The sequence below is a fragment of the Phyllobates terribilis genome, unplaced genomic scaffold (assembly GCF_046119375.1).
Source record: "Phyllobates terribilis strain yellow unplaced genomic scaffold, ASM4611937v1 Scaffold_8__6_contigs__length_399053987, whole genome shotgun sequence".
NCBI lineage: Eukaryota > Metazoa > Chordata > Amphibia > Anura > Dendrobatidae > Phyllobates > Phyllobates terribilis.
In genome coordinates this window covers 133774209-133794633 of record NW_027362768.1, presented here as the reverse complement: position 1 = coordinate 133794633, position 20425 = coordinate 133774209, and the positions used below count along the sequence as shown (strand labels likewise).

Sequence of the window (20425 nt, the reverse complement as noted above, 5' to 3'; positions counted from 1 at the left end):
TATATACTATATTCCAGCTGCCTCGTCCATATGTTTAACTCCTATTGATGAAGAAACAGCTGCTGTCAGCACTCACCCGTCTCAGGGTCACAAGACTCACTGTGACCATTACAAGTGCACAGCACACACGGGCTGTAGGGTCCTAGGCTGGGGTTCTCTCTCCGGTATCCAGGAGCACAACTTTCACAGAACTGCCCAATATATCCCACAGGACAGCTGCACACCTCTACCCACGGGGCAGGATTACCGGCTCCAACTTGGGCAGTCACTAAAGTAACCTCTTCTAGAAAGCCGGCACCTGGAAAGAAGAGACCATAGATTATATATCAAATCACATTGCACTGATACATATAAATACTAATGCATAAAAGAAAACAATAAAACACATTAAAACCAAAGCAGAAAAATGAAGATATTGGGCAAGTTTGGGAAGATTAGGAGCCCTGGGGCCTGGCACAACACAATAGCTGGAGACCCGGCGGCTGTTCGCCTCTGTATTAGTGTTCTTGAAATCCACTTTGCACGCCTGTCCATTCCACCAAAGGAAGCACCGGCCACATAATAAAGTACATAAAAGGGGATTTAAGCCGCTTTAGGAAAAAAAAAGCTTCACCACGTATGATGGGGACAGAAAAAAAAAGGGTCAATGCACCAACACAGCAACCCATCATGGATGCATCCACTCTTCACTAAACCCAAGGCCGGCTTGTAACCCAGGCGTCCAGCAAAACCAAGGAGTGTGCTGTGATTTTATTAGGTGCCTTGAAATGTTGCAGGGAAAATCGTTTAATAATGAATCCCCTGCAAAATCCTCACCAGGATGTCAGATGTTGACACTGGACCAAAACGAGTCTGCAAAAATTCTGTATAATGGGCCATATACGGTGCTGCATATAGATGACCATTATAATGCACCTTTACAGTCGCTCTCATTATAATGGCACACACATAACGAAATAGTGCTGAGAAGCCAGAACTTCATCAAAAGCTGCATCTATAGCAACCGCAGCACCGACGCGGGAATGGCAAAGATCATTCAGCGGCAGCGCTCCGCGGTGGGCCACGGTTATTAGGTAAGGATTACATAAGCTACGATGGCGGTGGGAACGGCACAGTGACGGGACGGCAGACGCACAACTCACTTCTTTCGCTGTATGTGCCTCGGATTTTGATTGCAGTGAGATTTTGGAGCATTTTCTGGAATTCAAAGGGCGATACCGACGGCCTCCATGGATAATCGGTAGCCTCGTGCAGCCTGGAGGAACAGAGAGCACCATTTATATTTCCAGACTTGTAATATTCTCTCATTACAAATGGGACCTGGATCATTGACTTCATAATAACCCAATATGCGCAAACGACTTAGGACATACAAGCTATATCATAGGAATGAAAGGAAAATTACATTTCAGAAGTGATGGCATAAAGCTAGTATATGCCATCAGTTAAAGATGCTTTTCTCAACAATTAACTTGTCATTAAAAATCCCCTCCATTCTCAGGAATGGAGGGACTTTTAATTCTATAGTTTACTGACCACTTCTGCAGTATATCAGCAGTGGCCGGTCTGCTAAGCAAGGAGCTCAGCACTTACAAGCTCTTTCCAATAAAGCTTGCATATGCCGTTTCTGAAGTTCACTGGATCTGTCCAGCCTCAGTGCCGTTGCACTCCTCTGACTCTGTGGTCCGAACTGTCAATCATCAGGCTGGTGCCTCTGAAGAATAATAATCAGAACAATCATGGTGGTCTAATCTCTGGGCCCCCTACCGGCCTAAAAAACAAATTGCAGCGAAGTCCCCCCGCTGTAGTCGTCCTCATTCACTTAATTGGACCCACCTTCTTTTCTGACCCCCCAGTCGATTACTAAGTAATGGCATATCCTACCGATACCCCTTTAAAAAGAAGAGAAATTCAGATTTGTAAAGTTTCCCACAAACACATAACTGGTTCACAACTCCGTCGTCTCTTGTGCAACATCTGGAAATCTTCCATTACGTAAACAAGAAGGAAGATTTTAAATGTGATTATATGTCTAAAAAATCAACTGCAGCCGCCTTCTCCCCCCTTTTAAAACAAAAGCAGATGTCTACTAAACAAATAATGTATAACATCAGTAAAGAAGAAAAGAACCAAGACCTATGGAGCGGCGCAATCCTCTGTATGGACACTTGTATAAGGCATAAAAGAAAATCTACAAAAGGTAGATGTGGCCGACAATACATGAAGCATCAACTAGAGATATGCAGTCTGGGAATGATGTCAAAAACAGATGGTGGTGGGGGTCTCCGAAATGCCCACCAATCTGGAGAATGAAGGTGGTACTCCACCGGAAAGGTGCACATTGCATAGGGCTCTATGGAAATGTAAAGGGCTTGTACAGTGGAAAAAACAAGTTAGCACCTATCCAGAGGATAGGTGATTGCGTATAGATTGGTGGGGGTCTGACTGCTGGGGGCCACAGTGATTGGCAGAAGGGCACTCGTTAGCATGGATCTTCAGTGCACATGCACGACTGCCGCTCCATTTATTCCTTGGCTTTTTCTGGCAGCCCCAGAGAATGAATGCAGCGGCGATCGGACTACTGCCCCGTTCTGCCGATCAGTGCGGGTCCCAGTGGTCAGATCCCCACCTATCAACAAGTTATCACCTCCCCTTAATCCCCCTTTAAGGTTGTGCAATTGACGAAAGGAAATGTAAATTAATGTCTTGGGTGATTTATTTAGTGGTAACCCTTTCCTTCCCTCGGATCTGCCTGTCTCCACTTGCATGCAGAAGGTATGCAGCAAATTCCTGACATTATTTTGCTTGACTGACAAAAGTAATGATAAAAAGCCGGATCCATCCCAGAGACTGGCAGAGGACTAACACGTGGCTTTACCACCATGTTCCTGCACACATCGCTCATGTCTATCGGCTGCAGGCCACATGTGCATTGCTTAACCTGCAGGCCCCAGACCCCTAGAGAGGAATGTGTTAATATCCCCTCTGCCGGTAAATCCCATCACTGGAATATAAACAGATCAGAGGAGCTAAGTGCTCCATCCATCTCCGGGCCCCTCGCCATACACCAAGCGCACAGCACTTACCTGAATACATATTGCAAAGAGGTTTCGCTGGGGTAGGAATTTCCCTGGGCGATCAGCGGGACAGACACCCGGAGCCCGGCCCCTTCCAAGACGAGATCTTCAGCAGAAAGACGAGTATCCCGCCGCTCCACTCGGAAACTGAAGGTCAAATTCTGTCCGTAGCTTAGACCCTGATTGCCAAGGAACTTGCCTGCAAGAAAGGAGAGAGGAAAAATCATAAGGAGTGTTCTGGGGTCTTATAAGGGGGTTTTCAGGTCTTGTCTGAATGGAGAGGGTAGTACATGTGTGATCACCACTTGATTCAGTCGTATGGGTTCGGTAATGTACAAGTGCAACCATAGTCCCCCACAGACAGTGACCGGAGGAGCAGTCATGCATGCACACTGCAGAGAGTGAACGGAGGAGCAGTCATGCATGCACACTACAGAGAGTGAACAGAGGAGCAGTCATGCATGCACACTACAGAGAGTGAACGGAGGAGGAGTCATGCATGCACACTACAGAGCGTGAACGGAGGAGCAGTCATGCATGCACACTACAGAGCGTGAACGGAGGAGCAGTCATGCATGCACACTACAGAGTGAACGGAGGAGCAGTCATGCATGCACACTACAGAGAGTGAACGGAGGAGCAGTCATGCATGCACACTAGAGAGTGAACGGAGGAGCAGTCATGCATGCACACTAGAGAGTGAACGGAGGAGCAGTCATGCATGCACACTAGAGAGTGAACGGAGGAGCAGTCATGCATTCACACTATGGCTTTCCTTATAGGTTATAATCCGAGCAGACCATCCGAGATTGTACACGTCTCTATGTTGTGGATAGGTGATAAATAATTGTTGGAGGGATAAACCCTTTATTTAATAAGACAAAAATCCCCAGCTTAGCTGTAGCACTGCAGTGGAGCCACTAGAGGTCAGAGCAGCTGGGGAGGGAGTCTGAGCGGTGACATTGAGGGTCTGACCTCCCCCAGACCGCACTTCTAAATTAAACCACATCCTGGGCCACAGACGGCCTTTCCCTTCGCTTAATATAACATTTTGTCTGCCAGCTACAAAGAACATTTCGCCGGAGTGCAGAAGATGGCGGCTGCGATAAGAGAGTTCATCACTTATTAATTTCCTGCAGAAAATCTTCTGCAACCCGTCACACACAGCCGGCACCGGATGTCCCAAAGTTATTCTATAGAGCAAATACTCGCTGGGAAACGAGGCTCTGGAAATAATGGAAAACACAAAGCTCATATTGTTCACAAGAATAACGACTGACAACTGAGCAAACATACGGAGCCTGTATCGACCAACAGGAGTAAGTTGCAAGTCAGGCAACTGTCCGATGCCTAGCACTAGCAGATATTGTGCCAGTCTCTACATCAGGGGGGTTTTCCAGTTTTGGAAAACCTGTCCCCGGCTAGAATGTGTTTAAAAAACAATCTGTGCAAAGATGGTGGCGCGTCAGCTACTCCACAGCTTACAATGGTGCTGGTCTATTCAGGCTAATGGGACCAAGGCTTTAGTACCCGGTGCAGCTGTCCATACAGACGAGGCACCGGGACTGTGCAACCAATGAAAGGAATGTGATGATGCCACATATGTAGGTATAATTTTTAATAATTGAGTAGTATCAGGAGCTAGAAGGCAAGGATAGACTTACCAGGTGCAATGAAGTAGATGGGAAAGTAGCTCTCAGAGGTGACCGATAACGAGCTGCTTTCAGAAACCCACGTTAAGGGGTATTCTCCGCCATCCCTCTGCTGCGCCAACCAATCATCTGTACCTAAAAGACACAAGACAGGCATCTAAACCCCCGTTACAGTGGAGAGGATCCATCCTTCTCCTTCCTTTGTAGAAGTAATGAAAAACAATTGTTCAAAAGACGATGCTCTCATTAATGTCCATTCTGTTTGTGCGACATTCGTGTCAAATGAACTTCTCACCCGCATCGTCAGTGTGCAAACATTTAATGGCATCGGGTCTCGTGCCAACCAACAACTAATCAGCTGGTAATAAGAGGTCAGGATGTGGCCGGCGTTAATGTGAAACAGTAGCCGCTACAGTTCTAAGAGGGTTATTAACTTTTTTCCTATTTTAGAACACAGCGGAGGGCGACAAATATTCCCAACCCTAGAAGATAATTACCGATCTCAAATGTGGAGACGATCTTGGACACGGTGAAGCCTTCAGCACTGCTGCACACGGAGGAATGGCCGTAACAGAAGCAGGGGGTGCAGCCACGGGGATTAGCCGCGTCCATGTGAAAGAAACCAGGTTTACATCTAAAAAAGAAGAAGGGAGGGAGATGAGTGACATGGCTTTTATCACAGAATACAAATGGATTTAGGGATGAGGGCTGGTGGGTCTTATTCCATTCCATGTGCTTCTTGCAAAAAAATGGAGAGGCACCACACAGAAAACAAGGAAAATCCGTCCTGGAAAAGTGTTAGTGTCTTCTTTATACCTGCTTGAATCTTTGTGTAGAGAAAGTCAGCCTTAGTGCAATTGCCTACTCTAATGCCAGGTGTATATACAGGGCAACTCTGCATCCAATTGCAATAAAAAGGGATGAAATGCTGCACATCCCATCCGCATGCTGCAGACACTACTTGCAGCATGTTACTTAGCAGACATGAAATTCACCGTAAATCTGCAGCCAGCAGAACATCTGTGGCTTAACATATTTCCAGCGCAGCGGAACCGCATCAAGACAGAAACGGGAAACTGAACAATGACCAGTTCTGGCCCTACATTGGGTGTAGGAGCGGAGAAAGCCCTCAATGAATTTATAGGCCCCTCCGTAAGTTTACCTTTTCTATGGCGCAGTATATATTTTCAACCATGGCAGCCTATTTGGGATGAATCCCACAGGTCATAGCTTTCTATCAGAGGTACACATGGGAAGATACTCCGGATGTAAACCTCCAATGTGAAATGCTCTTATCGTCATGTGAGCCTTAAAGGCCAATTCCAGGCAACTAACAAGCACCAATGGACTATAGTCTAGTAGTTCAGTGCTCTTACTGGATTGTTTACACAGACCGTCAAACAATGACAGCGACAGAGCGAATGTTCATACGACTGTTCTGTCCCCATACAGCATCAGGTTATCGGCAGCACATCTGGCTTTGACAGGATGATGTGCTGCCGATTGGATAATTTATGATGGCATAAAAATTATCCAGTCACCAGATGCACAAGCAATTTGCTTGTTCTTTGAATTATTTCCAACCCGGGCCGATAATTGTTAATGAACGCTCATCGCTGGTCTCCATACCGCATGTTTCATACCTTTCACAGTTGAATCCTTCTACGTTATCTTTACAGCTACAGCGACCGGTCTCCATGTTGCAGTCATCTGTACTACCAGCGGCGTTACATGCACAGGGTCTAAAAATAAGATAATTTACTGCAATTGCTATTCAATACAACATTCATCGGTTTAACAAGAATGGCCTTGGAATAAATCTGTAATTTGCGGGTTACCTGCAGCCAGCCTCTGTGAGTGAATGGAAGCCCGGCTGGCATCGGTCACACTTCTCTCCCATAACCCCGGGTTTACAGCTGCAGCGGCCATAGTTATCGCACTGGGTGCTAAGAGAACCTGCCAGGGATCAAAATAGTAATGAAAGAATTAGAAGAAAAAGAGGGATTTAAACTGGACTTGCAACATATTCCAACATGTGTGCAACATATTTTCTAGGAACTGAGGTGTTCTGATGTTTCTGGGTTATTCCTCATGGAAATTGATTATTTTCTTCTCTGGGAGAAAAAGGTGCCGCCATGGGAGCCTGGCAGCGGATTTCTCATAGGGAACACAGTGTTCCTGTGTATGGGGGGCTTTATGTGGTCTTAGGAAGTTTAGGAAACAAAAGCGGCTTCTGTCAATCGCGCTGTGTATGCACAGCTGGAAATTGTTATATAAAAAGTAATAAAGATGGAAGAAGAAAGAACGAGACAATTTTCTGGATAACAGTTCTTTATATATCAACGTTTCTTATAAGATGTGAAGATGTATAATTAACTGGATATATTCTTTTATCTGTGATCTGGTACAACAGCTCCATACTGGAGGTATATGATCTCCGGCTGGCCGGGCAGGCGGGATGGGGTCTGGAATGCAGGGCAGATCTCCGATAATCAGTGTGAGGTCTCCTTTGTTTAGAGGACAGCGTGATGCTTATTTACACTGGACGCAATGCTGGACACCGTCTGCTCCGGGCCCTGTGTTTAGAAAACCATTTGTTGTTTGTTTCAGACCCAGGAGAGATTTTCCAGCAAAAGGATGTGAAGATAAGCATCCCTGAAGTGTGGAGTAAAACAGACATCCAAGAGGGCGGATGGCAGAAAATGTATGCTCTGGAAAGAGGATGACCTGCTGCCCCCCAAAGTGACCTCTTCAGTATAAATGTATACAGTGAAGGCAACCCCATAAGGACCAGATTTTAATGTGACGGATTTATGGCCACTGTACACATCAGGTGGGTTCAGCCAACTTTATTCTGTTTTGGCGGGACCGATGAACCATCTTATGTGCACAGGAGCCTTCACCCATTAAGTGTATGGGTTGAAAGAGATGGCTATTAGCAAGAATCTGGCTGGCTGCTATCTAAAGTGCATGGGCAGATTTCCAATTAAAGGGCTTGTCCAGTAAAAAGCAAGTGGACAACTGTCCACTTAGTGATCGGTGGGGGTCCGACCAATTGGCAAAACATGGCCCTTCAATTCCCGTTATAATGGGGTGGCAGTGCACATGCCTGATGGTAACATGAAGCCGGTGTGTCATGGAGACACTAACAAGGCCCCCAACTATTATGGGTGATTAAATAGTGGTGGCCTTCTCAGCCAAATTGACCATTTGTGTCCTCCATGCTCTACGGTCCTCGTGTGAGTATAACCCTTGCACCCACTGTAGTTACTCCCCTGGGTGCAGGGGAGCAATGTGCCTCTTACGGCAGGGCAGGAGGGACCTGGAGGAACCGGGCATTCTGCTACACGTGGTCGGAGCTCTCAACGCTTTTTGTGCAGTTTTTGCTATTTTTTTTTCAAAGTGGTTTTAATGCATAAAAAAATTAAAATTCTAAAAAAAAAAATTAGGGGACAGGGCCACCAAATGCTTCCCGCACATGATATGTCACAAAACTTTCCTGTGCTTCTGCAAAGCAAATTTACTGCATACAAATTAATCAAGAAGCTTCTATGGAGTAGATATAAATACGAACCAACAGGGTTACAATTGCAAGCCAAGCAATGTTCATCATCGTTCTGGCGATAATAGTTTTCTTTACAGCGCTCGCAGTTTGGTCCGTCTGTATTGCCTGAACACCCCGTACAATGGCCACCGTGACCGGTAGACCGATACAGCTCTGGGTCAAAGTAACACTCCTGAGAGCGGCCATTACAACTGCAGGCTGGAAAAAAAGGGAATAAATAGAATAGAAAAATATGGAGAAAAAAACCCCAAAACAATGTACAACATCCATAAATCATTAGTGATAACATGAAGGTTAAGTTCAGATGGGGCATCATTTGTTACAGCAATTATGGCCGGCGGCATCACGGTGGCTGCAATGGATGCTTGTAGGCAATGAAGGACACAGTGTCCAAAAAGTAGACTTTAATGCCCCCATATAAATCAGATTATACACAGGAAGAGGTGGGTTGATTGCCCAATTATGCAAGTATTAAAAAATAAATAAATAATAATTACTCACGCAAACACTCGTTGGCACTCTCTGATGTCGCCCTCCTCCAGGGCCGATCGTTGAAGAAGGGTAGGCATTTCTCACAGTCCACGCCGAACGTGTTGTGCTTGCAGTTACACACCAGCTTGCTGTACTCGTTGTGCACGCACTCGCTGGCGTGGCCGTTACACTTGCACCTGAAAACGAGAAGAAAGATTCTGGATGATACAAGCGAATGATACTCAAAGGAGCAGAAAAAGGAACTGCACCCTACAAATCTTGGCTTGTCCGCCAGTGTCCTAACACTAATAACAAGGCTGTTCTCACGATTTACTATCCAGAAGAAGGCTGCACAATAGAACGAAGCTGGAACAAGCGCAGGAACGTGGCGCACAGGAGGAGGAGGCCCGAGCCTCCTTACGTCCGTCCATTCGTTAATTGATCATAACATAATGGGAAAATGTAGGCCTCCACAATATTCTGAGGCCAGACACCATTGCCTGTATATTGGATGGATCTGTGCATTCCAGAGGCGACTTCTGGGGTCATTTTAGTTTGACGAGTTTAATCTGGTGCAAGAGAAAAGACGCAGATAACACAGCACGACCCGCCCACAGCCGCACATCCCATACATGCAGGGTCTGCTCAACTGCCTAGAGAGGACCCCAAGCCATCAAGATGGTGTAACCGTGATAAAAAAAAAAAAATATTCTAACATTTAACTTTGCCAGTCCTCCGTTCTTCCTATTGGAAAATTTTGGACGTCACCATTCCCCTTGTCACAATGGTGTGTCTCTGCACAGGAGAACACTGGTAGCATTGGTTGGATAGTGCAGGGTCGAGCCCCAATGACAACTTAATAGTAACATCCAATTGTCAATTTATGCCTACATTTACCCAAAAACTGGGCCAAGGCGGATGTCAAAAACGGTAATACAGAATTGCGATTTTACAGGAGGTAAAATAAGAATTAAAGAGAATTGGTCAGCAGATTTTTTTTTGCTATGTAATCTGACAACAGCATGACGTAGGGGCAGAGACCCTGATTCCAGTGATGTATCACTTAGTTTACTGGATGTATCAGTTGTGATAGAATCAGTTTTGTCTGCTGCAGATCTCAGAATGCTGAGCCCTGTATAACCCCACCCACACCACTGATTGGCTGCTTTCTGTGAATACACAGCCTGCACAGAATGAAGCCAATCAGTGGTGGAGGCGTGGTTGGACTAGGAGGCACGAGATATTTAGTCCTGTAGTGATGATCTCCTGCTGATAAAACACTTCCAAGTAGGTGCTGGAATCAGCGTCTCTGTCCCTATATCATGGTACTCTCGTCGTCAGTGGAGTTGGTGGATGCTTTTATGGTTCCCATTTCACCAATAACTCTATTACTGTATATAATCCATAATCATTTCTGCAGAATATCAGGAGGATATTAAAGCACAAATTCACCAACAGTGAATAGAAACTCACCTGCCTCCTACTGCAAAATCAGAAATGGCATAGTAATAGGACTTCAGCACCTTGGGGTCACTGAACACCTCGTCCCCAAAAGTATTCAGTCTGTTCAGCGTCACTCGGATATCTGTGGCCGTCACCCAATCCTGCAGGAAAAGAAGAGTCACCGGCAGTGAGCAGTCATCATTATGCACGCTTAGGCCTTACTAATGTATGGAGGCCGTTTTCTAGGTTATGATCGCACGTCTCAAGCTCGCCTGTGGCAAATCTGTATTTTTTACTAAAGGATCTGCTGCAGAAATCACGTGCGGATGCCCTTTCTGCTGCGGATGTGCAGCTTGATGCGTCATAGATCCCAGTCCCATGGGATGCAGGTACTTAACGCATCGCAAACATAAATCTGCACATAAATTTTATGCTGTGTGTGAACAGGGTAATGACAATTCTATCCACCACTATCTGTGGGTTCGGCCGACATTAATCTAATGCAGGGATGTCAAACTCAAACACAGAGGGCAAAAATGAAAAACTTGGACAAAGTCGCAGGCCAACCAGTATACAGTATCAGGGGCCCCACCATACTCCTCCGCACAGTATCAGGGGCCCCACCATACTCCTCCGCACAGTATCAGGGGCCCCACCATACTCCTCTGCACAGTATCAGGGGCCCCACCATACTCCTCTGCACAGTATCAGGGGCCCCACCATACTCCTCCGCACAGTATCAGGGGCCCCACCATACTCCTCCACACAGTATCAGGGGCCCCACCATACTCCTCCACACAGTATCAGGGGCCCCACCATACTCCTCCACACAGTATCAGGGGCCCCACCATACTCCTCCACACAGTATCAGGGGCCCCACCATACTCCTCCACACAGTATCAGGGGCCCCACCATACTCCTCCACACAGTATCAGGGGCCCCACCACACTCCTCCACACAGTATCAGGGGCCCCACCACACTCCTCCACACAGTATCAGGGGCCCCACCACACTCCTCCACACAGTATTAAGGGCCCCACTATACTCCTCCACACAGTATCAGGGGCCCCACCACACTCCTCCACACAGTATCAGGGGCCCCACCACACTCCTCCACACAGTATCAGGGGCCCCACCACACTCCTCCACACAGTATCAGGGGCCCCACCATACTCCTCCACACAGTATCAGGGGCCCCACCATACTCCTCCACACAGTATCAGGGGCCCCACCATACTCCTCCACACAGTATCAGGGGCCCCACCATACTCCTCCACACAGTATCAGGGGCCCCACCATACTCCTCCACACAGTATCAGGGGCCCCACCATACTCCTCCACACAGTATCAGGGGCCCCACCATACTCCTCCACACAGTATCAGGGGCCCCACCATACTCCTCCACACAGTATCAGGGGCCCCACCATACTCCTCCACACAGTATCAGGGGCCCCACCATACTCCTCCACACAGTATCAGGGGCCCCACCATACACCTCCACACAGTATCAGGGGCCCCACCATACTCCTCCACACAGTATAATGGGCCCCACATAGTCCTCCACACAGAATAATGGGCCCCACATAGTCCTCCATACTGTATAATGGGCCCCACATAGTCCTCCATACAGAATAATGGGCCCCACATAGTCCTCCATACAGAATAATGGGCTCCACATAGTCCTCCATACAGTATAATGGGCACCACATAGTCCTCCATACAGAATAATGGGCACCACATAGTCCTCCATACAGTATAATGGGCCCCACATAGTCCTCCATACAGAATAATGGGCACCACATAGTCCTCCATACAGTATAATCGGCCCCACATAGTCCTCCATACAGAATAATGACCCCACATAGTCCTCTATACAGAATAATGGGCCCCACATAGTCCTCCATACAGTATAATCGGCCCCACATAGTCCTCCATACAGTATAATGGGCACCACATAGTCCTCCATACAGTATAATCGGCCCCACATAGTCCTCCATACAGAATAATGACCCCACATAGTCCTCCATACAGAATAATGGGCTCCACATAGTCCTCCATACAGAATAATGGGCACCACATAGTCCTCCATACAGTATAATGGGCCCCACATAGTCCTCCATACAGAATAATGGGCACCACATAGTCCTCCATACAGTATAATCGGCCCCACATAGTCCTCCATACAGAATAATGACCCCACATAGTCCTCTATACAGAATAATGGGCTCCACATAGTCCTCCATACAGTATAATGGGCACCACATAGTCCTCCATACAGAATAATGGGCACCACATAGTCCTCCATACAGTATAATGGGCACCACATAGTCCTCCATACAGAATAATGGGCACCACATAGTCCTCCATACAGAATAATGGGCTCCACATAGTCCTCCATACAGTATAATGGGCACCACAAAGTCCTCCATACAGAATAATGGGCACCACATAGTCCTCCATACAGAATAATGGGCCCCACATAGTCCTCCATACAGAATAATGGGCTCCACATAGTCCTCCATACAGTATAATGGGCACCACATAGTCCTCCATACAGAATAATGGGCACCACATAGTCCTCCATACAGTATAATGGGCCCCACATAGTCCTCCATACAGAATAATGGGCACCACATAGTCCTCCATACAGTATAATCGGCCCCACATAGTCCTCCATACAGAATAATGACCCCACATAGTCCTCTATACAGAATAATGGGCCCCACATAGTCCTCTATACAGAATAATGACCCCGCATAGTCCTCCATACGGTATAATGGGTCCCACATAGGGGTGGTGGTTCTGGTGTCATGGGCTGAATAAAACCACACTGTGGACCAGATTTGGCCAACGGCCAGTCTGACATGTATGATGTAATGTGTATGGGAGGCCTTAAGACATGGGCACCGAGTGGCCATATCGAGAGGACACTGCTTCTAGCGTGTACGCCTGGAGTACATCAGCGGTCTGGCTCATGTACCTGCAAAACAGGACTGTTGTCAAAGTTGTAAGCACTCGGTCTGCCCTCGAGAGTAGAGAAGGCGACATTGCCGCCCGTTAGCGGCGAGATATCACTGAATTCATCGGTGCATTGAGCCTGCTGCTCGTCTTCTCCGGTGCGGATGAAGCCTCGGTTGATTTTCTGGTACGTATTCTCACAGGAGCCACTGTAGTACTGGTAGGGGATCCACGGACCGTCCTCTTGTGTCCGCTTGTATAGGGCAAAGCTCTCTGGGCGGCTGGTATGAAACTTTAATCGTACGTAAGTGATATCAAAAGCCTTCCCTATAAGAAAAATGGAGAGAGAACGATGATTGCTGATGGGTGGGGAGGGAAGGAAAGTCATCAGGTACCAACAATTCCAACAATGCACATCATATATAAATCATATAACCCAGAAGATGACATATTAAAAAGGTGCTACGGAACGCAAGACATTGCGGATAATCAAGACCAGCGCCGAGAGGATCAAGGATGTGCACGACCGACAGAACGACACTTTGCTGCTCCATAGAACAGAAGTCAGGAACATGAGTAAAGGAAGAAGAATGCACATGAAAGACGCATGAAATAAAAGAAGCGAGGGGAACAAATGAAAGATGAGCGATGCAGACAGAGTGTCAGTGAGAAAAGCAGCCGCCCCCCACGCAATTATTTCACAGAACATCTGGAACAACTGTCCGGCACGAAGGTTCCCAGGGTGATGCGCACAGCTGCAAACCAGCTGCTCCATTGTTAGTTTATGGGAGGCACAGAGCTCGCACCAGGGCCTCCTGCCACTCACACTCACCGGGTACAGCCTTGGTCACCTTGCCAGGTCACTGCGGTTGGCCACAATTTTTTTTTCCTTACTTAAATGTATTTTCCCCTTAAATTATTTTTAGACACTTTAGTCTTAAAAATTTTTTTTGTCATTTTCCACTGTTCGCCTTCTACAGCCTCTGTCTGTGTTGCACGGTCTATTGCTGGATGAGTTAAATTAGAATCTGTCAGTGAGCTCGTTTGTAACTCCATTAGCTGTCTTTTTTTTAGCTCCTCTCAGCTGATTTATGACCTATAGACCACATCACAGTTAAATGTGGAAAGTAACAACATCTGTAAAAGCCAAATTGTGTAAATTTAAGCCCCGAATTCACGCATTTAAGAAAAATAAATAAAATGGTCTCCAGAAGTGGAGTCAAAACATGGTGGAAGCTGCTGCAATTTTCAGAAGGAAATATTCCACATGAAATCCGGTACGTGTGATTTTACCGTGAAGACTTGGATATCTTTACAGGGAAGAGGAACATGGTGACTCAAATGACGGTAGCCCCATATTCGCTTTCAGGGGTTTCAGACGCGGCCTGTTTTACTACATTCTTGTGTGACTGCTTACAGATCATTAAAGAGGAGCCGCATGACCAGGAGTTTTGGTATTTTGTTTACTGGATGCAATTTGTGCAACAGTGCAGCAAAACTCTGCAACTTCTGCAGCAGAACACTGCAGTTTTTGTTTTTTTAAAAAAAGAAACACTTTGTTTTCGAGTAAACGGAAAAGTTTAAGAAAAATTTGGCACATATAATAAATACCCTGGTAGGTTGGTTTCACACACAGTTGGGACGGAATTCATTAACCACGGTGCTTTGTATGTTAGTCTCGATCCCGAGCCCGCTGGCATAAGATGCACCAAATTCATTAATGCTACTAAATCTGAATAGCTTTTTACATATATTGGAGCAAAAAGCCCCCAAAACCCTACAAATTTAGGTCCTGCTGTTGTCCCCCTCCATCGAGCTATTGCTGCGTCTTTGTCCCCCTCCGTCGAGCTATTGCTGCGTTTTGTCCCCCTCCGTCGAGGTACTGCTGCGTCTTTGTCCCCCTCCGTCGAGGTACTGCTGCGTCTTTGTCCCCCTCCGTCGAGGTACTGCTGCGTCTTTGTCCCCCTCCGTCGAGGTACTGCTGCGTCTTTGTCCCCCTCCGTCGAGGTACTGCTGCGTCTTTGTCCCCCTCCGTCGAGGTACTGCTGCGTCTTTGTCCCCCTCCGTCGAGGTACTGCTGCGTCTTTGTCCCCCTCCGTCGAGGTACTGCTGCGTCTTTGTCCCCCTCCGTCGAGGTACTGCTGCGTCTTTGTCCCCCTCCGTCAAGGTACTGCTGCGTCTTTGTCCCCCTCCGTCAAGGTACTGCTGCGTCTTTGTCCCCCTCCGTCGAGGTACTGCTGCGTCTTTGTCCCCCTCCGTCGAGGTACTGCTGTGTCTTTGTCCCCCTCCGTCGAGGTACTGCTGCGTCTTTGTCCCCCTCCGTCAAGGTACTGCTGCGTCTTTGTCCCCCTCCGTCGAGGTACTGCTGCGTCTTTGTCCCCCTCCGTCGAGGTACTGCTGCGTCTTTGTCCCCCTCCGTCGAGGTACTGCTGTGTCTTTGTCCCCCTCCGTCAAGGTATTGCTGCGTCTTTGTCCTCCTCAGTCAACGATGCAACAATACCTCAACTGAGGAAGACAACGATGCAACAATACCTTGACTGAGAAGGACAACGACGCAGCAATACCTCGACTGAGAAGGACGAGGTATTGTTGTATCGTTGTCCTCCTTAGTTGAGGCTATTCTACATGGCTGTTTTTCTAGATACTTTTCTGTTAAGTAATGCGCTGCATGACATGACAACTCCGAGGAATAACGCACATTTCGAGTTACTGAGAGTGTTGCCTATCTGGATTCTGAGAAAGCTTGGTGACCATCTCAATGGGAACTGTCCTGACCTCCATATTAGCTTTCACCTAGAAATAAATACAGCTCAAAACTTAATGGACAGGGAAGGGTGTTTATTATACGTTTTTGGGGAATTTGGGTAAAAAATAAAAATGCTGATGCACTTTCTAAAGCATTTTGGTCCCTCGATTGGATGGGTCGCCTCACTTTTTTGCGGTTGGACACTTGCTCCCCGCAGGTATGGTGCCGCACCTTCTGGCGCCTCTGACGGACACAGATGGTTACAGGAAACAATCTCTCCTCTCCAGGATGTGTGTAAGATCTAAACAAAATTCCATACACTCCGCTGAGCCGAGGGGGAGAGAAGGAATGAAACAGGTGCTAAGGAACAAGCAGAAAGGCTGAGAAAGTGGCAGAGATGGGAGGACGGACTGTGGGAAAATCTATACCGTGAAGTGATCACCGCAAGGGAATAAATAGGATGCAACTGCTCCAAAAAGCTCTCAAGGTCCGGACGCCTCCGTCATTCTTCTATTTTCATGGCAACCAAGTGGTTCTACATACAGAATGCATGGAAAATGCCGAGCAGGCAGGGTCATGGATTTTACCATTTTGAAATTAGGACCTCGGACATAACCGTGTGCATCCTGGCATTAGCAGCAATTTTAATAAAACACAAGGAGTGAAAACTATGTTGTAATCCAGCCAAGAAAAAATAGCAGCACTCATTACCAAATAAAGTGCTGACCTTGTATTGAAGCATAAAATTGCTGAGCCAGGCAGAGGAAAACCCATGTTGGCAAACACAGTTTCGCATGAACACACGCTTTCTCAAGGCCTCCTAGAAACGTTTCTCAAGCTCTTTCAAAAGTTTCTCCAGGCAGAGTGGGGTGTCCCTATAACCGGCTCTGCTGCGCTATTACATGTGACTGTGCCACTAACTACAGTTCAGTCCACATAACAGGATTGGTGCTAAGCTCAAATGCACGGAGGGATGCACAAAGAGCATCGAGAACAGCCCACCATGGGTAGAGGTCATAAGAGTTGGAACCAACTCTGAAAACTCATTTACATGTGTGAAAAGTAATGTCATGTAGATCAGTAAGAGTTATAAAATTTTCTTCCCCAATACTTCAATTCTTTTAACCTTTTACACCGTCAAACAGATTTTTTTTTAGTTTTGATTTGCTTACTAAATGTAAAAGTTAAGGCACTTTTTAAATGGTTTTCCATAAAAAATTTCTATCATTTTGCAGCTGCCCGGTGTCTGCAAGTCCTTTATCTAGCTGAGTGCTCTGCAAAAAATGTTACAAATTCATCAGCTTCTGGACCTGATGGCTCTCTGCTCCCCCTCTTTTCTTCTCAGTTTAAAGAGAAAGCAGCAGGGAAGTGGTAGGGGATTTCCACAGTGAGGAGAGGGAAGAAAGTATCTCATGGAGGGCAGAAAAAAAAACAAAACATGCCATCGATGGGGAAGAAATAGCGCAGAGGGATGAAATAACCTTTTCAACCTGTCACTAACAACTGGTATCTTCCCCTCATGCTTCAAACATGCCTCAATCACACCCATTCTCAAAAAGTCCTCCCTCGACCCATCCTCTCTGACTAGCTACCGCCCCATATCACTTCTCCCCTATGCCTCAAAACTACTGGAACAACATGTCCATCTTGATCTGTCCTCCCACTGCTCTTCCTGCTCTCTCTTTGACCGCCTCCAATCTGGCTTCCGACCGCACCATTCTACTGAAACGGCACTGACTAAAGTCATCAACGACCTACCAAACGCCAAATCCAAGCAAGACCACTCTTTCCTCCTCCTCCTAGACCCGATATCTGCCTTTGACACAGTGGACCATTCCCTCTTATTACAGACTCTCTCATCTCGACATCACGGATTGGCCCTAACTTGGATCTCCTCATACCTAATAGACCGGACATTCAGTGTCTCCCACTCACACACCACCTCCTCGTCTCGCCTATCTGTCGGTGTCCCCCAAGGTTCAGTTCTAGGACCCCTGCTCTTCTCCATCTACACAGTCAGCCTGGGACAGCTTGTAGAGTCTCACGGCTTTCAGTATCACCTCTATGCTGATGACACACAGATCTACCTCTTTGAACCAGATATCAACTCCTTACTAACCAAAATCCCACAATGTCTGTCCGCTATTTCATCTTTCTTCTCTGCTAGATTTCTAAAACTCAACACGGATAAAACAGAATTAATCATCCTTCCACCATCTCATTCAACCCCCCCAACTGACCTATCTATGAAGGTCAATGGCTGTTCACTCTCCCGAGTCCTGCAAGCTCACTGCCTTGGGGTAACCCTGGACTCTGATCTCTCCTTCAAACCACATATCCAAGCCCTTTCCACTTCCTGCTGACTCCTCAAAAATATCTCCCGGATGCACACATTCTTGAGCAAAGACTCTGCAAAAACACTAGTGCACGCCCTCATCATCTCCTGCTTCGACTATTGCAACCTCCTGCTCTGTGGCCTCCCTTCTAACACTCTCGCACCCCTCCAATCTATCCTAAACTCTGCTGCCTGACTAATCCACCTGTCCCCCCGCTATAAACTGGCCTCTCCTCTGCCAATCCCTTTATTGTCTCCCCATTGCCCAGAGACTCCAGTTTCAAACCCTAACCATGGCATACAAAGCCATCCAAAACCTGTCTCCTCCATACATCTGTTATCTAGTCTCCCGGTACTTACCTTTACGCATCCTCCGATCTTCACAAGATCTCCTTCTCTACTCCCCTCTTATCTCCTCTTCCCACAACCACATACAAGATTTCTCCCGTGCTTCCCCCCTACTCTGGAACTCTCTACCCCAACACATCAGACTCTCACCTACCTCGGAAATCTTCAAAAGGAGCCTGAAGACCCACCTCTACCGACAAGCCTACAACCGGCAGTAACCACCGCTCTACCATACTGCTGCACGACCAGCTCTACCCCCACCTACTGTATCCTCACCCATGCCTTGTAGACTGAGCCCTCGCGGGCAGGGTCCTCTCTCCTCCTGTACCAGTCGCCGTCACGTTTTGTTCAACATTATTGTACATAGTATACATAGTTTGTAAAGCCGAATAAAGACTTGCGTCCATCAAGTTCGACCTGTAAGTTCTGTAGTTGCTAAAAACTGTAATTGTTTTTGTATGTATACCCCTTTTCACATGTAAAGCGCCATGGAATAAATGGCGCTATAATAATAAATAATAAGTGTAAGATAGAAGCTGTGCTGATATGTGAGCAGCGAAAACAGAAGGCAGCACTCTGGAAACACAGATCTCCCATCCAACCTGTATTACTGGGAGAGACGATACAAAAAGTGAAATCTGAAACTTGGATCAGGATACAAATTGCATATTGATGGGGGGGGGGGGGGGGGGGAGAGACGGACAGAATGAAGAACTAAAGATTGCAGACTGAAAATTAAATGGTTATCTTGAGTTAAAAAAAAAGAAAGAAAAGAAATTGCACTAATGTGTAAAAAAAATTCCATATCAAAGGCATATCCTTTATCTCATGGTTTTGCACTTTCTACACTCAGGTTTTAGGGCTTGTTCACACTGTATGGCAATAAAAGCTTCTGGTAGACATACTATGCCCCTTTGTAACATGGACTGCTGTCGTGATGCATTTTACTTTGGACCATTTATTTCCATCCATCTACATTAACCTAATTAGCTGCTATTTGTACAATATTAACTAAATAAGTCTCCGGGGACTATACAGGATGATTCACTGCAAAGAGCAAGACCGGAACAGTCTATGGCCTTCATGTATGATCCTTCTAAAAGGGGAATTGCCGTTTCAGGATATGAAGAGATAACCCACAATTTACTGCATTCAGTGATGTGAGTGTCAGATAGAGCGGCGGTCTGAGACGTGGTGGTAGGCAGCGGTCTGTATGTAATATGGCAGGAATCTCAGGCAGGAGATGGTCGGAGCAGTCACATTGTGCAGGTTGTCTGGGCTGGACGCGGTGTAGACATAGCCAGGACCTCATTAGGAGACACTCGTCTCAGAATGTGCTATTTGCAGAATCTGACAACAGCCGGCTCCTCACATCTACGTCATGGCCCATACGCCCCAAAGAAGTCTATTTTCTGAAGCTTGCTGCTTGTAAAGTCCCGAGGCACAGAAGAAACAGCCCTACACAAGATCTCCTACTGCCGTATGGCACAACATATAGAGAAGTGCAAAAGTAATATTAGTCCCAAGCACCGTAATCCATACATTACATGAAATAAGAATCCGGTGTAATCACACCATATTCACAACAAAAACGATATATTTACACTGTTTAGCTATGCTCGCACATTGCAGTGTTTTGGGGTTTTTTTTGCAGATAGGGTTGTCTAGGACTATTTTATTTATTTTTTTTACTATCGGTCTAAAAGCTAACAGACAGGGAGTTACCAGCAGAGGCAACTACCCTAGCTGCTCCTTCTTGGCTGCTGGCATCATGCTATTTGACAGCTGGCTTCCCGCAGTTAGGCAGCGGGGATCTGGATGTCAATCATG

At 46.7% G+C, this 20425-nt stretch overlaps 1 protein-coding gene across 1 annotated transcript in view; it reads right to left on the bottom strand.

Moving 5' to 3' along the window:
• Nucleotides 1–20425, bottom strand: part of LAMC1 (laminin subunit gamma 1) — a 111786-nt gene that overhangs the window by 20479 nt on the left and 70882 nt on the right. The window contains exons 2-12 of the mRNA XM_073643317.1: nt 13189–13493; nt 10239–10369; nt 8796–8962; nt 8304–8492; nt 6568–6685; nt 6373–6471; nt 5227–5363; nt 4742–4864; nt 3087–3276; nt 1143–1255; nt 77–298 (exon numbers count right to left, since the gene is read on the bottom strand). Coding sequence (XP_073499418.1) covers nt 77–298; nt 1143–1255; nt 3087–3276; nt 4742–4864; nt 5227–5363; nt 6373–6471; nt 6568–6685; nt 8304–8492; nt 8796–8962; nt 10239–10369; nt 13189–13493 — 1794 coding nt within the window. The remainder of the gene's footprint in view (nt 1–76; nt 299–1142; nt 1256–3086; nt 3277–4741; nt 4865–5226; nt 5364–6372; nt 6472–6567; nt 6686–8303; nt 8493–8795; nt 8963–10238; nt 10370–13188; nt 13494–20425) is intronic.